Source organism: Hyla sarda, chromosome 1 (assembly GCF_029499605.1).
Source record: "Hyla sarda isolate aHylSar1 chromosome 1, aHylSar1.hap1, whole genome shotgun sequence".
Lineage (NCBI taxonomy): Eukaryota > Metazoa > Chordata > Amphibia > Anura > Hylidae > Hyla > Hyla sarda.
This window is the reverse complement of record NC_079189.1, coordinates 269,361,496-269,380,874: the sequence shown is the minus strand read 5'-3', so window position 1 is coordinate 269,380,874 and position 19,379 is coordinate 269,361,496. Positions and strand designations below refer to the sequence as shown.

At 45.7% G+C, this 19,379-nt stretch overlaps 1 protein-coding gene across 6 annotated transcripts in view; it reads left to right on the top strand.

Annotated features, from left to right (window-relative positions):
- Positions 1–19,379, top strand: part of TIMM44 (translocase of inner mitochondrial membrane 44) — a 443,715-nt gene that overhangs the window by 130,310 nt on the left and 294,026 nt on the right. For all 6 annotated transcript variants that reach the window (XM_056572218.1, XM_056572200.1, XM_056572226.1 and 3 more), the window contains exon 6: positions 6,667–6,803. In XM_056572218.1, the coding sequence (XP_056428193.1) occupies positions 6,667–6,803 (137 nt within the window). The remainder of the gene's footprint in view (positions 1–6,666; positions 6,804–19,379) is intronic.

The window sequence follows — 19,379 nt, the reverse complement described above, 5'->3', positions numbered from 1 at the left end:
ATTTTTGGGAAACCTAGCATTTTATGTAAAAATAAATATTTTTTTTTACATATGCAAAAGTCGTGAATCACCTGTGGGATATTAAGGTTCACTTTACCCCTTGTTATGTTCCCCGAGGGGTCTAGTTTCCAAAATGGTATGCCATGTGTTTTTTTTTTTTTTGCTGTCCTGGCATCATAGGGGCTTCCTAAAGGTGACATGCCCCCCAAAAACCATTTGTCGCCCCTTCCCTTCTGAGCCCTCTACTGCGCCCGCCGAACAATTAACATAGACATATGAGGTATGTCCTTACTCGAGAGAAATTGGGTTTCAAATACACGTTAAAATTTTCTCCTTTTTACCCTTTGCAAAAATTAAAAAATTGGGTCTACAAGAACATGTGAGTGTAAAAAATGAAGATTTAGAATTTTCTCCTTCACTTTGCTGCTAATCCCGTGAAACACCTAAAGGGTTAAAACACTTACTGAATGTCATTTTGAATACTTTGGGGGGTGCAGTTTTTATAATGGGGTCATTTGCGGGGTATTTCTAAGATGAAGACCCTTCAAATCCACTTCAAAACTGAACTGGTCACTGAAAAATAGTTTGAAAAAATAGTTTGAAAAATAGTTTGAAAATGTTGTGAAAATTGCTGCTGAAATTTTAAGCCCTCTGGTGTCTTCCAAAAGTAAAAATTTTAATAAATTTTATGATGCAAACATAAAGTAGACATATTGTATATGTGAACCCAAAAATTTTTTGGGGGGAATATCCATTTTCCTTACAAGCAGAGAGCTTAAAAAAATGCTAAATTTTCATCATTTTTCACCAAGAAAGGATGCAAGTTACCATAAAATGTTACAAATATGTTAAAGTAGAATGTGTCACGAAAAAACAATCTCGGAATCAGAATGATAAATAAAAGCATTCCAGAGTTATTAATGTTTAAAATGACAGTGGTCAGATTTGCAAAAAACGCTCTGGTCCTTAATGGTTTTGTTCATTTTGTGCACCTAGGTATAAATATATACTTAACCCCTTAAGGACCAGGCCATTTTACACCTTAAGAACAAAGAACAAAACCATGAAAACATGATTTTCACACAAAAACATAATGAATATTTACTGCAAATCAGTGTGACTTCTGCTGTTGTCTTTCAGAGACCAGTTCAGAAATGCGCGGCTTTACCTTGGCAAGTGCCACTCTCATGTCATTTTCGCAACAATGGCAGTGTTCCCCCACATTAGGCAGGCAGTGTTCCCCCACATTAGGCAGGCAGTGTTCCCCCACATTAGGCAGGCAGTGTTCCCCCCACATTAGGCAGGCAGTGTTCCCCCCACATTAGGCAGGCAGTGTTCCCCCCACATTAGGCAGGCAGTGTTCCCCCCACTTTAGGCAGGCAGTGTTCCCCCCACATTAGGCAGGCAGTGTTCCCCCCACATTAGGCAGGCAGTGTTCCCCCCACATTAGGCAGGCAGTGTTCCCCCCCCCCACATTAGGCAGACAGTATTCCCCCTCATTAGGCAGGCAGTGTTCCCCCACATTAGGCAGGCAGTGTTCCCCCGCATTAGGCAGGCAGTGTTCCCTCGCATTATGTTGGCAGTGTTCCACCACATTAGGCAGGCAGTGTTCCACCACATTAGGCAGACAGTGTTCCCCCCATATTAGGCAGGCAGTGTTCCCCCACATTAGGCAGGCAGTGTTCCCCCACATTAGGCAGGCAGTGTTCCCCCACATTAGGCAGGCAGTGTTCCCCCACATTAGGCAGGCAGTGTTCCCCCACATTAGGCAGGCAGTGTTCCCCCGCATTATGTTGGCAGTGTTCCCCCGCATTAGGTTGGCAGTGTTCCCCCGCATTAGGTTGGCAGTGTTCCCCCGCATTAGGCAGGCAGTGTTCCCCCGCATTAGGCAGGCAGTGTTCCCCCGCATTAGGCAGGCAGTGTTCCCCCGCATTAGGCAGGCAGTGTTCCCCCGCATTAGGCAGGCAGTGTTCCCCCGCATTAGGCAGGCAGTGTTCCCCCGCATTAGGCAGGCAGTGTTCCCCCCACATTAGGCAGGCAGTGTTCCCCCCACATTAGGCAGGCAGTGTTCCCCCCACATTAGGCAGGCAGTGTTCCCCCCACATTAGGCAGGCAGTGTTCCCCCCACATTAGGCAGGCAGTGTTCCCCCCACATTAGGCAGGCAGTGTTCCCCCCACATTAGGCAGGCAGTGTTCCCCCCACATTAGGCAGGCAGTGTTCCCCCCACATTAGGCAGGCAGTGTTCCCCCCACATTAGGCAGGCAGTGTTCCCCCACATTAGGCAGGCAGTGTTCCCCCACATTAGGCAGGCAGTGTTCCCCCACATTAGGCAGGCAGTGTTCCCCCACATTAGGCAGGCAGTGTTCCCCCGCATTATGTTGGCAGTGTTCCCCCGCATTAGGTTGGCAGTGTTCCCCCGCATTAGGTTGGCAGTGTTCCCCCGCATTAGGCAGGCAGTGTTCCCCCGCATTAGGCAGGCAGTGTTCCCCCGCATTAGGCAGGCAGTGTTCCCCCGCATTAGGCAGGCAGTGTTCCCCCGCATTAGGCAGGCAGTGTTCCCCCGCATTAGGCAGGCAGTGTTCCCCCGCATTAGGCAGGCAGTGTTCCCCCCACATTAGGCAGGCAGTGTTCCCCCCACATTAGGCAGGCAGTGTTCCCCCCACATTAGGCAGGCAGTGTTCCCCCCACATTAGGCAGGCAGTGTTCCCCCCACATTAGGCAGGCAGTGTTCCCCCCACATTAGGCAGGCAGTGTTCCCCCACATTAGGCAGGCAGTGTTCCCCCCACATTAGGCAGACAGTATTCCCCCACATTAGGCAGGCAGTGTTCCCCCGCATTAGGCAGGCAGTGTTCCCCCGCATTAGGCAGGCAGTGTTCCCCCGCATTAGGCAGGCAGTGTTCCCCCGCATTATGTTGGCAGTGTTCCCCCCATATTAGGCAGGCAGTGTTCCCCCCATATTAGGCAGGCAGTGTTCCCCCCATATTAGGCAGGCAGTGTTCCCCCCATATTAGGCAGGCAGTGTTCCCCCACATTAGGCAGGCAGTGTTCCCCCGCATTAGGCAGGCAGTGTTCCCCCGCATTAGGCAGGCAGTGTTCCCCCGCATTAGGCAGGCAGTGTTCCCCCGCATTAGGCAGGCAGTGTTCCCCCGCATTAGGTTGGCAGTGTTCCCCCGCATTAGGTTGGCAGTGTTCCCCCGCATTAGGTTGGCAGTGTTCCCCCGCATTAGGCAGGCAGTGTTCCCCCGCATTAGGCAGGCAGTGTTCCCCCGCATTAGGCAGGCAGTGTTCCCCCGCATTAGGCAGGCAGTGTTCCCCCGCATTAGGCAGGCAGTGTTCCCCCGCATTAGGCAGGCAGTGTTCCCCCGCATTAGGCAGGCAGTGTTCCCCCGCATTAGGCAGGCAGTGTTCCCCCGCATTAGGCAGGCAGTGTTCCCCCGCATTAGGCAGGCAGTGTTCCCCCGCATTAGGCAGGCAGTGTTCCCCCGCATTAGGCAGGCAGTGTTCCCCCGCATTAGGCAGGCAGTGTTCCCCCGCATTAGGCAGGCAGTGTTCCCCCGCATTAGGCAGGCAGTGTTCCCCCGCATTAGGCAGGCAGTGTTCCCCCGCATTAGGCAGGCAGTGTTCCCCCGCATTAGGCAGGCAGTGTTCCCCCGCATTAGGCAGGCAGTGTTCTCCCGCATTAGGCTGGCAGTGTTCCCCCGCATTAGGCAGGCAGTGTTCCCCCGCATTAGGCAGGCAGTGTTCCCCCGCATTAGGCAGGCAGTGTTCCCCCGCATTAGGCAGGCAGTGTTCCCCCGCATTAGGCAGGCAGTGTTCCCCCGCATTAGGCAGGCAGTGTTCCCCCGCATTAGGCAGGCAGTGTTCCCCCGCATTAGGCAGGCAGTGTTCCCCCGCATTAGGCAGGCAGTGTTCCCCCGCATTAGGCAGGCAGTGTTCCCCCGCATTAGGCAGGCAGTGTTCCCCCGCATTAGGCAGGCAGTGTTCCCCCGCATTAGGCAGGCAGTGTTCCCCCGCATTAGGCAGGCAGTGTTCCCCCCGCATTAGGCAGGCAGTGTTCCCCCCGCATTAGGCAGGCAGTGTTCCCCCCGCATTAGGCAGGCAGTGTTCCCCCCCCCCGCATTAGGCAGGCAGTCTTCCCCCCCCCCGCATTAGGCAGGCAGTCTTCCCCCCCCCCCGCATTAGGCAGGCAGTGTTCCCCCCCACATTAGGCAGGCAGTGTTCCCCCCCACATTAGGCAGGCAGTGTCCCCCCACATTAGGCAGGCAGTGTCCCCCCACATTAGGCAGGCAGTGTTCCCCCCCCACACATTAGGCAGGCAGTGTTCCCCCCCCACATTAGCCAGGCAGTGTCCCCCCCCCACATTAGCCAGGCAGTGTCCCCCCCACATTAGCCAGGCAGTGTCCCCCCCCCACATTAGCCAGGCAGTGTCCCCCCCCCACATTAGCCAGGCAGTGTCCCCCCCCCCCCACATTAGCCAGGCAGTGTCCCCCCCCACATTAGCCAGGCAGTGTCCCCCCCCACATTAGCCAGGCAGTGTCCCCCCCCCACATTAGCCAGGCAGTGTCCCCCCCACATTAGCCAGGCAGTGTCCCCCCCCACATTAGCCAGGCAGTGTCCCCCCCCCCCCCCACATTAGCCAGGCAGTGCCCCCCCCCCCACATTAGCCAGGCAGTGTTCCCCCCCCCCCCACATTAGCCAGGCAGTGTTCCCCCCCACCCCCCACATTAGCCAGGAAGTGTTCCCCCCCCACATTAGCCAGGCAGTGTTCCCCCCCCCCCCCACATTAGCCAGGCAGTGTTCCCCCCCCACATTAGCCAGGCAGTGTTCCCCCCCCCCACATTAGCCAGGCAGTGTTCCCCCCCCCCCCCACATTAGCCAGGCAGTGTCCCCCCCCCCACATTAGCCAGGCAGTGTTCCCCCCCCACATTAGCCAGGCAGTGTCCCCCCCCCACATTAGCCAGGCAGTGTTCCCCCCCACATTAGCCAGGCAGTGTTTCCCCCCCCCCCCACATTAGCCTGGCAGTGTTTCCCCCCCCCCCCCCCCCATTATGTAGGCCAGTGGTCTTCAACCTGTGGACCTCCAGATGTTGCAAAACTACAACTCCCAGCATGCCCGGACAGCCAACGTCCGGGCATGCTGGGAGTTGTAGTTTTCGACATCTGGAGGTCCACAGGTTGAAGACCACTGATGTAGGCAGTGTTCCCCCACAGACATACAGCCTCCAGCCATATACAGTGTATGGCTGGAGGCTGTATGCCTGTGTACTGCCCACTTCAGTGCTCCGACCACCGCTCCGGCTATAGCAGTAGGTCTCGGGACCGGTGGTCGGAGCACCGAAGATGACGTGCCGCTGGTCACTTACCAAGCTGGCCAGCGCACGTCTTCCTCCTTCTCTAGCCTCCAGTCCTCGGCGCCTTCGTTTCCATGGGCGCACGCACGGAACGTCAGTGACGTCCCGGTGTGCGCAATGTCCCGGCTGCCCTGCGTTTTTAAACTTAACGCGGGGCCGCAGGGAGTTAATAGTGATGGGGGGAATTGCCCCGTCACTACAGGACGGGCAAACACCGGCTCTGCTCGGGGCCCCGGGCCAGCTCGGGGCCCCAAGCAATTGCTTGGTTTGCCTGTCCTGTTATGACCTCCCCCGCCGAACCCCCAGGACTCACTCACCGAACCCCTGGGGTTTGATTGAGCCCAGGTTAAGAACCACTGATCTATAACAAGGGGACATCCTCTACGTTTAGAGGAAAGGAGATTTCTACACCAGCACAGACGGGGGTTCTTTACTGTAAGAGCAGTGAGACTATGGAACTCTTTTCCAGAGGAGGTTGTCTTGGTGAACTCTGTAAAAGAGTTCAAAAGGGGACTGAATGCATTTCTTTAGAGTAATAACATTACAGGTTATGGATACTAGATTTATAGGGACAGAATGTTGATCCAGGGATTTATTCTGACTGCCATATTTGGAGTCGGAAAGGAATTTTTACCCTTAGTATGAGGGTTTTTTGCCTTTCTCTGGATCAACTCATTAGGGATATAGGCTGAACTTAATAGACTCTGGTCTTGTTTCAATCTTATGAACTATTTTACATGTAACCTGGAATCTCTCAACACAATGACCCATTTATCAATTTCTCTGAGACAAAAAGGCAGATGGCAACCAATACCAGCTCAGCATTCACTTCTCAAAATGAGGCACATTTGTTTTTTCAGATTGATAGCTTAATATGAACCAATCTGTTTGAACTTCTGGGTAGCTACAGAAATTGACTGCTGACAATTATATTTTACTAGATAGTTAGCCAGAGTTTTCCAAAATGCCATCAGCTGGTATGTTATCTCTTTTTGAACTGGACAGGGAAATTGCTAGACGCCAGTTCTCCTGGGCTGCTGTGAGAACAGTTTGACCAAGTGATGTAATTAACTGCCTATCAGACAGGAGAGAGCACAGAGCAGTGCTAGCCCACCTTCACATACTGGACTTTGTACATGCCTGTACTTTAGCTTGGACAAAGCCATGATTTTATAATCCATGATTTCTATAAAACGGAAATAAAATTTTCTTATGAAGTATATTAGAAAGGTTAATGTTTTTCCTAGATGTACAGCATATAAAACGTTTTGTATCTGACAGTGTTCATTCAATTTTTTTTATTCTTTTTATAGGGTGTAGAAACTGTGAAGAAGGAGATTGATGAAAGTATTTTAACTCAGACTGGTCCCTATCGACCACCATCAAGGCTAAGAAAGAGGAGTGAATTTTCAGGAGAGAAAAGTGATGAAAAGATATTTGAGCCTAATGAGTGAGTAATATGCTACTGATGTTTTTTTGCTATTTGGAAACTAAAATCTGAGAAAAAGTAAATCGGGTCTTTTTTTTTTATCAAATAGAAACACAACCCCCCCTCCCCAGTAAACACCCCAACAGCACCACTCACAAACTGAAGTCCACCATAAGTTAAAGTCCATCTGTGTCGAACTCCAAAGATGATCAGAACCAGAGCAAATAATAGTAGCACCCTAGGTATAACATAAATAAATATTAAATGACACATAACATTATATCAGAAAGTCAGGGCAGGAATAACCACACCACATATGATATTATTCTTTAATTTTTATTGTTTTTGCTCAGATTATTGTTATCATTATTTATTATTATTATTATTATTATAATTTTTATGTGGCCAAGCAATGAAGGTGCAATGGACACCTAGTGGGAGATTTATCAAAACCTGTCCAGAGGAAAAGTTTCTGAGTTGCCCATAACAACCAATCAGATTGTTTCTCTCATTTTTCAGAGGCCTTTTAAAAAAAATGAAAGAAGCGATCTGATTGGTTGCTATCGGCAGCTCAGCAACTTTTCCTCTGGACAGGTTTTGATAAATCCCCCGTATTGTTTTTGCTCAGATTATTATTATTATTAGGTGGCCAAGCAACTAAATTGCACTGGACACCTATTGTTTTTGCTCAGATTATTAGATGGCCAAGCAACAAATTTTCACTGAACGCCTATTGATAGATTACTATCATTATTATTATAATTATTATTATTTTTAGGTGGCCAAGCAACATTTTTATATTTCTGCCGCAAAATTCAAATGCTTATTATATATGCTGCACTGTAACTCTAAAACACATGCGACTCGGCATAGTGATAGATCTGTGAGCTGTGCATGATCGTATGTATAGGTCACATGGTAAGGCCGCCATCTTGTTTTTTGTGGCATTTTTATGCACAATGGGGGAGATTTATCAAAACCTTTGCAAAGGAAAAGTTGCCCAGTTGCCCATGGCAACCAATCAGCTGGCTTCTTTCATTTTTAACAAGGCCTGTGCAAAATGAAAGAAGCGAGCTGATTGGTTGCTATGGGAAACTGGGCAACTTTTCCTCTGCACAGGTTTTCATAAATCTCCCCCAATATTCATAAATCTTTTTCTCCTGAACCGCTACAGATATATTATTTACTGTATGTGGTTACACTGTTGTCCAGAGTCAGATTTGTTCACTAAAAGTAAATTGGTCACATGGTTTGGCTGCCATATTAGATAGCCCAATATCTTACATACATCATCTTCTCTGAAACAGTTTGTTAGAATGACTTTTAATTTGACAAACCTGTTCATGGTTACCTCCTGTATCCAAGGATGTGAAAGCTGGTTCATTTGCATATTCAATATGGCCACTATGTGTGTAATATGTGCACTGTTAATCTAAAAATTGGGTTTCTTTGCACAGTGGTAGTTTACTCACTTTATGTACCATAATTGATCACATGGTTTGGCCGCCACATTGTATTGTGCCATATTCAGCAAACATAGCTTTCTCTAAAATTAATGGTCAGAACAATGTTAAAATTAGCATATGTGTTCGTGATCACTTCCTGTACCACACCTGATCACAAGATTTGGCCACTATATTGGATTGCGCAATATTCTGGAAAGGACATTTTTTTTTTTAAATTAGTGGCCAGAACAATTAGAAAATTAGCACACATGTCCATGATCACCTTCTCCACCATAAGGGGTCAATGCAGTACTGTGCTATAACCTGGAAATGCAGCCTGACCACCTGGATTGCTGCTTGCAGCTATATTTATTATTTTTATTAATATTATTCTGCCGCAAATTTCATATGTTTATATATGCTGCACTCTTACTCCAGTACTCTTGAGACTTTGCATAGTGGTAGCCCATGAGCTGTGCATAATCGTATGTAATATAAAGGTCATTTGTCATATGGTAATAAAATAAAATTTTGCTTAATGGTAGAGTCCTGCACTATGCATACTATCTTATAATATAAAGGTCATAGGTCACATGGTGAGGCCATCATCTTGATTTTAGTAGCACTTTTGCAAAATATAAAAAAAAAAAAATCTAATGGTTCTGCAGCCATATGGAATTATGTAAATAACAACAATTATTCCTATAATATCCATGGGGCTTTATTCGTATGCCTGTAATTGCCTCAATATTCCAGCAAAACTCATAAAATGTTGCCCAATGGTAGAGCCCTGCATTATGCATAATGTTATAATATAAAGCTCATTGGCCACATGGTCAGGCCGCCATCTTGGTTTGAGTGTCAAATTTTTGCACAATATTGAAACCTCATCATTTCTGTAATCGCTAAAGATATAAATGTATGAATTGTTATATTTAGTTATACGGTGATCCCGATTATTACTGTTAATTAGAAGTCTATTGATCACATGGTATAGCCGCCATATTGGATTGCACAATATTCTACAAACATCTTCTCTGAAACCATTTGTTAGAATAACTTTATAATTTGGCACACTACCACGGTTGCCTCCTGTACCAAGTTTGTTAAACGGGTACTCTGGTGAAAAACCTTTTTTTTTTTTTTTCTTTTTTTTTTTATTAAAATCAACTGGTGCCGGAAAGTTAAACAGATTTGTAAATTACTTCTATTAAAAAATCTTAATCCTTCCTGTACTTATTAGCTGCTGAATACTACAGTGGAAATTCTTTTCCGTTTGAAACACAGAGCTATCTGCTGACATCATGAGCACAGTGCTCTCTGCTGACATCTCTGTCCATTTTTAGGATCTGTCCAGGGTAAAAGGAAATCCCCATAGCAAACATATACTGTTCTGGACAGTTCATAAAATGGACAGAGATGTCAGCAGAGAGCACTTCATAAGGGACAGACCCCACCCCCAGGATGACCAATAGTCTCGGGGGTGGGTTCTGTCATGGAACATTTGTCCCACTACCTCGAGTGGCTGCTCAGTCCTCTGCTGACATCGATTCCAATGTATATCAAAGAAACGTTACATTTGTTGCAAACAATAAATAGTATTCAGTGGGAGCAGAATTGGAGCTTATGCTGCATCGATGTAGTAAGCTTGTATACCCGTATACCTCACACTGCGGGTATACAAGCAGTTTGTGATTTTCTACATTTCATTTTAACAAATAGCACTTTTAAGTTCGGTGACAGTTGGTACAGGCAAGACACTGGGGCCCCCGATGGGGACCCAGGTGTCTTGCACGTATGCCAAAATATTCCTGTCAGTCCTTGAGAATAGACTTGTATACTCTTCTTCTAATCCCTTTATTGGGCATATCAAATCTTATTCTAGGTATGCAGACAATATTCTCGGAGTTCGTCACATACCTAAATACTGTAAATACAGTGAACATGTCTTTTACTTCTCAATTCGGGGGCGAGTCGCTAGAGTTTTTAGTCGTCAGACTCAAGGTGGTAGAGAATAAGATTATTAGTGAGGGATACTGTAAAGAAATCGCTAGGAATGCCCTCCTCCACTTCCAAAGTTCCCACCCTTTTTCAGTGAAAAAGGGTGTTCCTTACGAGCAATTTGTCCGTTTGAAGAGGAATAATAAACAAGTGTCTTCTTACAAAATACAGGCAGACGATTTACATCAACGTTTAAGAGAGAGGAAATATTCAGAGACCCTTATAACTCAGGGTAGACGAGCTGACTGTTTAAAGAGGGAGGAACTGTTAATTCCCCCCCAAAAAAGGACCACGAGATTATGATATTAAAAGGTTCACCTTTACTTTTCTAAATTCTCCCTTAAATAAGGTGATCGAACAAGCAATTAGGCGGAATTGGCACATCTTGGAAGGAGATATGGAAATAAAAGAAATCGCAGTTAAAATACCCTTGGTCTCATACAGGAAGAATAAAACAATAGGGACAGTTCTGAAGAAAAATTTGAATAAAAGTAATACTGAGAATACCTGGTTGGATAGATGTACTCCTGTAGGTAATTATGCCTGCAGAAATTGTAATTTCTGCAGGTACAATGCTGAACTAAAAATCATACGTATGGGCCACTGTCGACACCAAGTTACAGACCTAATCTCTTGCAGAACAAAATTTGTTGTCTATGCCATTTTTTGCCCATGCGGGTACTATTACATCGGCAAGACTATTCGCCAATTGCACGCTCACATTCGCGAACATTTTTATTCTTTGCGTACTTTAAAAGGAGCCCCCCGCTTCATTGCCCATGTAATAGAATGCCACGAGGGTAAACCTGATTCATTGCGCTTTGCAGGAATTGAAAGGGTTAAACCAAGACCAGGCATTAACCTGGATAAACACATTGGATCTTGAACACTGCTGCTATTGGTCCACTCAGTCTTAATGATAAGATTGATTATGCTCCTTGCTTTTAATTCACCTAATATATGTTTTCCTTGGTTTTATAGTGACCTTGCAATATTACTGATGTGTAATTGTGTTTCTTTACCTGAGAGTGAGAGTCTCTGATGTCACTCTAATCAAGACTCACCTGTTACATAGTTACATAGTTAGTACGGTTGAAAAAAGACAAACGTCCATCAAGTTCAACCAGGGAATTGAAGGGTAGGGGTGTGAATTGACGGGTAGTTTATGACAGCTAGTAGTTTTTTTAGTTTTTTTCGTGTTTTTTGTTCTGCTTTTCTCTTCCTTTTTTAACTAGGGTCTGAGGATATTTTCTTTCTTGCAATCTATATTCCAATTCATCGGCCTGTTTTTGGTATGTACTATCATGAACATTGTTCCTTTTTAGGCGCAGGAATTGCCCATATGGAATTCCATTCTTTACAGCTGCTGTGTGTGAACTATGGTAGTGTAGAATTGAGTTGCGTGCTACCTCCTTTCTGTAGGCTTCACTTATCAGTGTACCGTTTTCAACTTTAATCCGGACATCTAGGAATTCAAGTTCGGTTCCTCCGAATTGGTATGTGAATTCCATATTGTATCCTTTAGTATTCAGGTATGTGACAAAGTTGGCAAACTGGCTCTTTGACCCCGACCATATCATCAGGACATCGTCTACAAATCGGACGTAAGTCCTGATCTATTGTATAAACGGGTTATTGGTGGAGTATACCACTTCATCTTCAAATTTGGCCAGATATAAATTTGCGTACGTACAGGACACCGGTGTCCCCATCGGGGTCCCGGTGTCCTGTCTGTACCACTTTCCATCATACCTGAAAGTACTGTTTTTTAGTACAAAACCAAGGGCATCACTCACAAATTTGACAAAAGTGTCTGGCTTGTCTGTCCTTTTCAGAGTGTCTTCTATTGCCCGCACTCCCACGTTGTGCGGAATGCGGGTATAGAGACTAACAACATCCACCGAGCAGAGGCTCCAGCCTTCTTCCCAACCAATGTCGTGAATAATAGAAAGCAGATGACCTGTATCTTTAATATATGCTGGGATTGCAGGTAAAAGAGGACTGAGCAGAAAGTCGAGGTATTGGGATAGGTGCTCAGTCACTGAGCCGATCCCCGCCACAATTGGGCGACCAGGGGGTCGGCTCAGTGACTTATGTACCTTAGGTAGATGGTACCACTTCGCTGCTATGGGGCATTCTGGGATAAGTTTTTCTGCTGTCTGTTTTAATATAATGTTTGCAGTTACATATTTATAGAGCATGCATCTAAGGTTTTCCTTAATTTTGTTAGTGGTGTCTAAGGGTAGAAGCGTATATGTTGAAATGTCGGACAATTGTCTTATTGCTTATTCGTTATATATAACTTTTGGCATCACTACTACGCTTCCACCCTTATCCGCCCTAATGATGATTATGTCATCTCGTTTTTTTTTTACTTTTAAGGCTTCCTATTCATCAAAAGGTAAGTTAGATACTGCCTTAGGATATAAGATCAATTTAACATAATTTATTACTGCTTTGTGAAACATATCAATGCAGCAACCATACTTGCTGGAGTGTCCCCTGTGCATAGTACTTTATCAGAGATAGGTTTTTGGGAAAAAAACTTTTTTAAGTTGATGCCTCTGATCGATCTCTCGATCTCAAGTCGATTTCAAAAGTGGTGATATTGAAATCCTCGTATAGTCCATAATTCAAGCTTCTTGACAGCAAGGAGATACCGTATTTTTCGCCATATAAGACGCTCCGGCATAAAAGACGCACCCAATTTTAAAGGAGGAAAATCTAGAAAAAGAAAGATTCTGAACCAAATACTGTAGTAAAATATTTTAGATCAGTATAGTTCCCCCACAATAGTTGGCAGTTTAGTTCTCCCACAATAGTTGGCAGTATAGTTCCCCCCACAATGGTTGGCAATATAGTTCCCCCACAATAGTTGGCAGTATAGTTCCCCCACAATGGTAGGCAGCTCCCCCCCCCCCCCCCCCACAATGGTTGGCAGTATAGTTACCCCTCAATAGTTGGCAGTATAGTTCCCCCACAATGGTAGGCAGCCCCCCCCCACACACACAATGGTTGGCAGTATAGTTCCCCCACAATAGTTGGCAGTTTAGTTCCCCCACAATGGTAGGCAGCTCCCCCCCCCCCCACCCCACAATGGTTGGCAGTTTAGTTCCCCCACAATAGTTGGCAGTATAGTTCCCCCACAATGGTAGGCAGCTCCCCCCCCCCCACAATGGTTGGCAGTATAGTTCCCCCACAATGGTAGGCAGTATAGTTCCCCCCACAATGGTAGGCATCTCCCCCCCCCTTAATAGTTGGCAGTATAGTCCCCCCACAATGGTAGGCAGCTCCCCCCACAGACATACAGCTTCCAGCCATATACAGTGTACGGCTGGAGGCTGTATGTCTGTGTGCTGCCCCCACAGTGTTCCGGTCACCGCTCCTCTGGCCCGGGGTCACCATCTACTGCTATGGCCTATGGACCATAGCAATAGGTGCCGGGACCGGAGGAGCGGCGACCGGAACACTGAAGATTTACGCGCCGCCGGTCACTCACCAGGCCCCGGACAGCGCGCGTCTTCCTCCGGTCCTCCTGCGCCTCTATGGTTGTACGCACGGGACGACCATAGAGAGGAGGAGGATCGCAGGAAGACCGCAGGAGGACCGGAGGAGGAAGTGCATCAGCAGGGGAATGGTAAGTGACCCGCGGACATCCTTATGTCCCAAAAAGATTTTTCGGGACACAGGGATGTCCGGCATAGGAAAACCTATGATTATCTGCCTGGGCCGGCTCCTGTGTGCGGCTGCAGGTAAAAACTAATTCATGTATACTAAAAACCAGGGGGCCTCCAGCTGTTGTGAAACTACAACTACCAGCATGCCCTGACAGCATTTGCCGGTCCGGGCATGCTGGGAGTTGTAGTTTCACAACAGCTGGAGGCACCCTGGTTTTTAGTATACAGTTATTAGTAATTCACCTGCCCGGCACCCTGGTTTTTAGTATACAGTTATTAGTAATTCACCTGCCCGGGGCCCGGAACATAGCCGGTGTGAGGTGAAAAATTCACCGGCGGTCATGAGGCTGCTGCTGTCAGTGCTGTACCGCACCGCCGCAGCCTCTGTACTTACCGCATACTTCCCGCTCTCTCCCGCAGCAGCATCGGGCGTATATTCGCCGTATAAGACGCACCAACTTCCCCCACCGTTTTGGGGAAGAAAAAGTGCGTCTTATACGGCAAAAAATACGGTAGTCGCAGGATCCAGTTCTTTCTCTGTGAGATTAATAACATTCGAGGAAGTTTTTATTTTTTCCAGGGATTTGCTTTCCTTTTTCTCTGCTCCTTTTCTTCCTTTTCTCCTACCACGTCTTGTACTTGGTTTCCTAAAGGGACGGTCTATTTTCTGGTACTGGTTCAGATTCATAATTCCTAGGTTGCAATGTTGTGGTTTTTGAAATTTTTCTATTGCTTTTCATGTTTTTGGTTGAATCTCCTCTTTTATATTTGTTTTTAAGATGCCAGTTAAATACAGAATCATTTACATAGTCCGTTTTGTCACAAAGGAATTTTTCCCATTTGTTTATTTTAATTTCGTCTTGATAAAAGAGCATTTTAGTTTTAATTTTTGCAAAAAACGCTTGTGTGGTTTCTTCTTTTACTTTCTTCATAAACACTGTTTTAGCTTTGGTTAGCTCTTCCGAAATGCGGTCATATTCGATTCTGTTACGGGTAAGCACTAGATGTAAAAATTTTAAGGCATGCTCATTATGGACCTGTTTCCACATGTCCATGAAAACGCTGTCGTCCTGGAACTGGGCGGGGGTCTTGAACGATCTAAGCCCTCTTGGTAACCGTTCACATTTTGCATAAGACTGCAAAGAGTTGACAGTCCAGAACACTGTAATTTCACGTTCCGAAGGGGATGTGATAAGATGTTCTAAGGTTTTTATGCTGATCAATGCGAGATCATCCGCTGTGTCACATTCCATAAAGTATCCCCCTGCGTCTTCTGTACCTGGTTGTAGTGCTTGATGAAGCTGATCCGCTGGGCTTTCCTGTTCCATTTCCACATTTTGTGGCGTGGGATCAACCATTTCCGCGTGCTCAGAACAATAGAGGCAGAGATTCTCAATTCAATAGACAGAGAGAGGCAGTTCGGCACAGCTTAGTTAGTGATTGTTGGGTAGTAAGCACTGTAGCGATATGCAGGTAAGAAGCAGGTGGTGCTCAGACCATTAGAAAGATAAATCCAAAAGTACTTGCAGATGTATAGAAAGAAGTCGGCCACTCGCCGGTCTTCTTAACGCTGATTCACACTAAATAAGTGCTTCAACTGGCCTAACACAGAACCGGAACTGCACACCTTTATAAACTGTAATTTTTGCAGGTTTAACTTAAGCCAAAGATCATTCAGGATTGGCCCTGTATACCACACAGTTAATGAATTGATTACCTGTAAAACAAAAAACATTGTGTATGTAATCTTCTGTCCATGCGGTTTCTATTACATTGGAAAAACTATAAAACAATTATGTGCTAGGATTAGGGAGCATTTCTACTCCCTGCACACAAAGGCAGGCACACCTAGATTTATTTCGCATGTAATAGAGACGCATGGAGGAAGCCCTGAAACACTGTGTTTTGCCGGCATCGAAAGAGTCACAGCACAACCTGGCATCAAGACAGAGAAAAATCTTCTTAGAAGAGAAACACACTGGATGCTTTCAACTGATGCCCTGGGGGTTCTGGGACTCAACGATAAGGTTGATGTTTCAGTATGTTTTTGATTATACTAAGTGTACGTTTTTGATCAATGAGATTACCGCTATAAGTGTCAAATAATCTGGAATTCACTCTTTTCCCCTCCCATAGTGGTTTACGTCACAAGGTGTTAAGTAGGTGATAGGTGACCGTGATTATTCACCTGTATATAAGGTGTGCCGTTCCGGTTCTGTGTTAGGCCAGTTGAAGCACTTATTTAGTGCGAAACAGCGTTGTGGCCTCTCAGTGATGAAACTCCAAAGCCCCCCCGCTCGTTACATCTATGTCTTTTCCCTTGGCAACATGGTTGTGAGTATGTGCTAAATAAAGGAAATTTGCTGAAATAAGAAGACCGGTGAGTGGCCGACTTTTTTCTATACATTTGGATTTATCTTCCTAATGGTCTGAGCACCACCTGCTTCTTACGTGCATGCCGCTACAGTGCTTACTACCCAGGAATCACTAACTAAGCTGTGCCGAACTGCCTCTCTCTGTCTATTTAATTTACAAATCTGTTTAACTTTCTGGCACCAGTTGATTTAAAAAAAAAAAAAAGTTTTTCACCGGAGTACCCCTTTAACTAACACCTTAAGGACTCAGACCATTTTCACCTTAACCCCTTAAGGACCCAGCCCATTTTCACCTTAACCCTTTAAGGACCCAGCCCATTTTCACCTTAAGGATCCGGACATTTTTTGCACATCTGACCACTGTCACTTTAAGCATTAATAACTCTGGGATGCTTTTACTTTTCATTCCGATTTCGAGATTGTCTTTTCATGACATATTCTACATCATGTTAGTGGTAAATTTTTGTCGATACTTGCATCATTTCTTGGTAAAAGATTCCAAAATTTGATGAAAAAATAAAAAATGTGTCATTTTTCGAACTTTGAAGCTCTCTGCTTATAAGGAAAACAGACATTCCAAATAAATTATACATTGATTCAGAAATATAATATGTTTACTTTATATTTTCATCATAAAGTTGAAATATTTTTACTTTTGGAAGACATCAGAGGGCTTCATAGTTCAGTAGCAATTTCCAATTTTTCACAAAATTTTCAAAACCAGAATTTTTCAGGGACCCGTTCAGTTTTCAAGTGGATTTGAAGGACCTTCATATTAGAAATACTCCACAAATGACCCCATTATAAAAACTGCACCCCTCAAAGTATCCAAAATGACATTCAGTAAGTGTGTTAACTGTTTAGGTGTTTCACAGGAATAGCAGCAAATTGAAGGAGAAAATTCAAAATCTTCATTTTTTACACTCGCATGTTCTTGTAGACCCAGTTTTTGGATTTTTACAAGGGGTAATAGGAGAAAAAGCCCCCCAAAATTTGTAACCCAATTTCTCTCGAATAAGGAAATACCTGATATGTGTATGTCAAGTGTTCGGCGGGCACAGAAGAGGGCTCAGAAGGGAAGGAGCAACAATGGGATTTTGGAGAGTGAATTTTGCGGAAATGGTTTTTGGGGGGCATGTCGCATTTAGGAAGCCCCTATGGTGCCAGAACAGCAGAAAACCCCCACATGGCATACCATTTTTAAACTACACCCCTCAAGGCACGTAACAAGGGGTCCAGTGAGCCTTAACACCCCACAGGTGTTTAACGAAAAGTTGTCAAAATCGGATGTTTAAATGACATTTTTTTTAACCATTTTTTACAAAGGGCAATGGGAGAAAATGCCCCCCAAAATTTGTAACCCCATCTCTTCTGAATATGGAAATACCCCATGTTAGGACGTGAAATGCTCTGCGGGCTCACTACAATGCTCAGAAGAGGAGGAGTCACATTTGGCTTTTGGAAAGCAAATTTTGCTGAAATGGTTTTTGGGGGCCATGTTGCATTTAGGAAGCCCCAGGTGCCAGAACAGCAAAAAAAAAAAAAAAATCTCACATGACATACTATTTTGGAAACTACACCCCTTAAGGAACGTAACAAGTGGTACAGTGAGCCTTTATACCCCACATGTGTTTGACAACTTTTTGTTAAATTTGGATGCTGGTTTTCCCCCAAATTTTACATTTTTGCAAGGGGTTATAGGAGATAATGCCACCCAAAGTTTGTAACCCCATCTCATCTGGGTATGGAAATACCCCATGTGTAGACGTCAAGTGCATTGCTGGTGCACTAAAATGCTCAGAAGAGAAGTCGTCACATTTGGCTTTTGGAAAGGAAATTTTGCTGAAATGGTTTTTGGGGGGCATGTCGCATTTGATGGCACACTACTGGCCGGGCAGGACAGCTTTTCCAGGGCAAACTCTGCAAGTTGCGGCCACAAATCATGTTTGGCTGCCCAGAAGTCCAACGGATCTTCAAGGTGTGTTGGCATTGGCTTGTCAAGGTATGCCACCACCTGCTGGTTCAGGTCCTGCTCCAGGTCTACCTGCTGCTGATGAGTTGCTTCACTGTGCGGGTGAAGAAAGCTACTCATCAGGCTGATGGAGCTGGTACTGCTCCTGCCACCCCACCCCTCCCCAGCAGGCATGGCAGTAGAAGGTAAGCCCAGGGGGCCCCCCGAGTCAGACCTGCGAGAGAATGGACGATGGCGCCTATAGGCATAGGCCAACTGACTACGTAGAATGTCTCTGTAGTAGGTCAGTTTGTCCTCCCTCTCAGTGGGTGTGAAAAAGGCCCCCATTTTGTGCCGGTAACGAGGGTCCAATAAGCTGGAGATCCAGAAGTAATCCCGCTGCCAAATGGTGACAATTCGGCTGTCACTATGCAAGCAACTGAGCATCCATCATGACATTTGTGCAAGTGACTCGGAGGGACTCCCTGCCTCCATCTCCACTGCATACTGCCACAGTGTGTCTGGGTCCTCTGTCTCGCCTTCCTCGTAAGCCTTTAGCTCCTCCTCTCCTGTCAGATGACTACAAAAACCGCCCATTTGGCAAACCCTAATCTGTGCTCCACTGTTCTCCTCCCCCTCCTCCTCCAGTTCAGCCGCCACAGGGCTCATGTGGCTGTGATATGTAGGCGCCACGTCTCCAGTGCCCTGACCAGTCATCGTTTCCAACACTTGTTGTAGTAGATGAAGCAGTGGAATGACGTAGTTCATCCCGTAATCCTGGCGACTTACTAATAATGTGGCTTCCTCAAAGGGCCTGAGCACATGGCAGGTGTCATGTATGAGCTGCCACTTGTTTACATTGAAGTTACACAGGGGAGTCCTCCTATCCGCTTGGATCATCAAGAAATTGGTGATGGCTGTTCTCTGTTCTTATAGTTGGTCCAACATATGGAGGGTGGAATTCCAACATGTGGCAGTGTCAAATCAGACTATTAGCAACAGAAAGGAAAAGTTTGGCTACTGCGGGGTATATCGAGAGACCACAATGGACAGGTAAGAACAGGTGAAGGGTAGAGGCTTCTAGTGATAGGTGGGGCTCTGGCTGAATGAAACAAGTTCCAAATGCACAATCCAAGTAGAAAAAAGTT